The sequence below is a fragment of the Mandrillus leucophaeus genome, unplaced genomic scaffold (assembly GCF_000951045.1).
Source record: "Mandrillus leucophaeus isolate KB7577 unplaced genomic scaffold, Mleu.le_1.0 Scaffold660, whole genome shotgun sequence".
Lineage (NCBI taxonomy): Eukaryota > Metazoa > Chordata > Mammalia > Primates > Cercopithecidae > Mandrillus > Mandrillus leucophaeus.
In genome coordinates, this window is record NW_012107142.1 from 137102 (window position 1) to 139206 (window position 2105).

Genomic DNA, 2105 nt, shown 5'->3' on the forward strand with positions numbered 1-2105 from the left:
CATGTTGGCCAGGCTGGTCTCAAACTCCTGACCTCAGGCAATCCACCTGCCTTGGTCTACCAAAGTGCTAGGATTACAGGGATAAGCCACTGTGCTCAACACTTCACTGAAAATTTTAAGTTGAGACCTACTGCTCAGAAAGAAGATTCCTTTCAAAATATTACTGCTCATTGACAAGGCACTTGATCACCCAAAAGGTCTGATAGAGATGTAAAATCAGACTCAAGTTGTTTTCATGTCTGCTAATACAACATCCAATTGGCAGCCCATGGATCAAGAAGTAATTTTGACTTTCAAGTCTTACTTAATAAATATATTTCATAAAGCTGCTATAAATAGTGATTTTTCTGATAGAACTGGGCAAAGTAAATTGAAGGCTTTCTGGTAAGAATTCACCATTCTAGATGCCATTAAGAACATTCGTGATTTGTGAAAAGAGGCCAAAATATCAATATTAACAGGCATTTAGAAGAAGTCTATTCCAACCCTTATGGATGACTTTTAGAGGTTCAAGACTTCAGTGGTGTAAGTAACTACAAATGTGGGTTTTCAAAGATTTTCAAAGAAGTTCTACTGTGAGTAAAATGCTATTAAACAGCATCACATGCTCAGAGATATCTTTCATAAAAGGAAGAGTCGAAAGTAAACTTCGTTGTTGTCTTATTTTAAGAAATTATCACAGTCACCCCAATCTTCAGCAACCACCACCTTGATCAGTCAATATTGCTACAAGTCCCTCCACCAGCAAAAAGATTATTATTCCACTAGGAAACCCAACAAATTAATGTGACTTGCTTTATCAAGATACTCGCTTTATTGAAGTGGTCTGGAACTGAACCCACAATATCTCTGAGGCATGCCTGTATCCTTTAAACTATGTTTCTGTTCTTTTTCAGCAGTACATAAATCAAATTTCAGGACTTAAAAGTAATGGTAACTGCATTTACAAAATTTTTAATGCATAGTTTTTCACTAACTCAGGCTAGACTTCCCTCCTTTCAAAAGAATGAATCTTTTCTTTGGAACAGATTAAGCACATAATTGCTGACAAGAGATAAGAACACAAAAATGATTAGAAGGGGATGGGAGAAATCAGATCAGCTTTTCTGTAGCAAAGACCCTTTAAGTACACCTGGCAGAAAGAACGGGATTTAGGGAAGCAGAGCAGAAGAATGAGTATCCCAGGCTGACAAAACAGCCTATGCAAAGCTACACTGCACTCGGCCTGAGGGGCTATGCAGGGGCAAAGGTCGAACCTTAAGCATCTCGAAGCCCGACTGTAAGCACTTGCCCTCCACCTCTGCAGCCAAGTGGGCCAGGTCCCGGCGCTTGTCCCCAAGGTGGGCAGCATTTTCTCGGAGTCGCTGCAGAATGTCCTGTTCCTCTTCTTCTAGTCGTGAAAGCAACACCTGCTGCTCTTCATCCAGCCGCCTATGAAGCTCTTCAAACTCCCTTAAGATCTGCTGTCGGCGACTTTCCACTAGTCTCTGAGAAGAGGGAAGATGTTATATCAGCAGGGTCAGTGTGGTATAAGGAAGCCTTTCTCTCACCCACCATATGTATGAATTAACACAGACTTCCAGTTTCACTGAAAATGGTTTAACAAAGGCTGGGTGTGGTGACGCATGCCTGTAATTCCAGGCTAAGGGAGGTGGATTGCTTGGGATCAGGAGTTCGAGACCAGCCTAGGCAACATGGTGAAACCCCAACTCTACAAAAAATAGACAAGACAGAAAGGCAGAAAGAAAGACAGAAAGACAGAAAGAAAAAAGAAAGAAAGAAAGAAAATGAGAGAAAATGGTTTAACAAGACAGGGAAGACAAGAAAGACAAAGACAAGAAAGACAAGAACGACAAGACAGAAAGAGACAGAAAGACGGACAGACAGAAAGGAAGAAAGAAAATGAGAGAAAATGGTTTAACAGAACACTCATGTTTTATTCCACTGGAATTTCCTTCTGTAAAGAATGGCTCCATCACTATCACTCCCCTACTGATGACTTGGTAGTGAAGACCACTGGGGACATATATATATATATTTTTTGTTTGTTTGTTTTTTTTTTGAGACGGAGTCTTGCTCTGTTGCCCAGGCTGGAGTGCAGTGGC

The 2105-nt window shown here is 40.8% G+C and overlaps 1 protein-coding gene across 1 annotated transcript in view; it reads right to left on the reverse strand.

Annotated features, from left to right (window-relative positions):
* The window catches only part of TRIM39 (tripartite motif containing 39), a 19301-nt gene that overhangs the window by 6839 nt on the left and 10357 nt on the right, over nt 1-2105 (reverse strand). Inside the window, 1 exon segment of the mRNA XM_012001471.1 lies at nt 1257-1487. Within this exon segment, the coding sequence (XP_011856861.1) occupies nt 1257-1487 (231 nt within the window).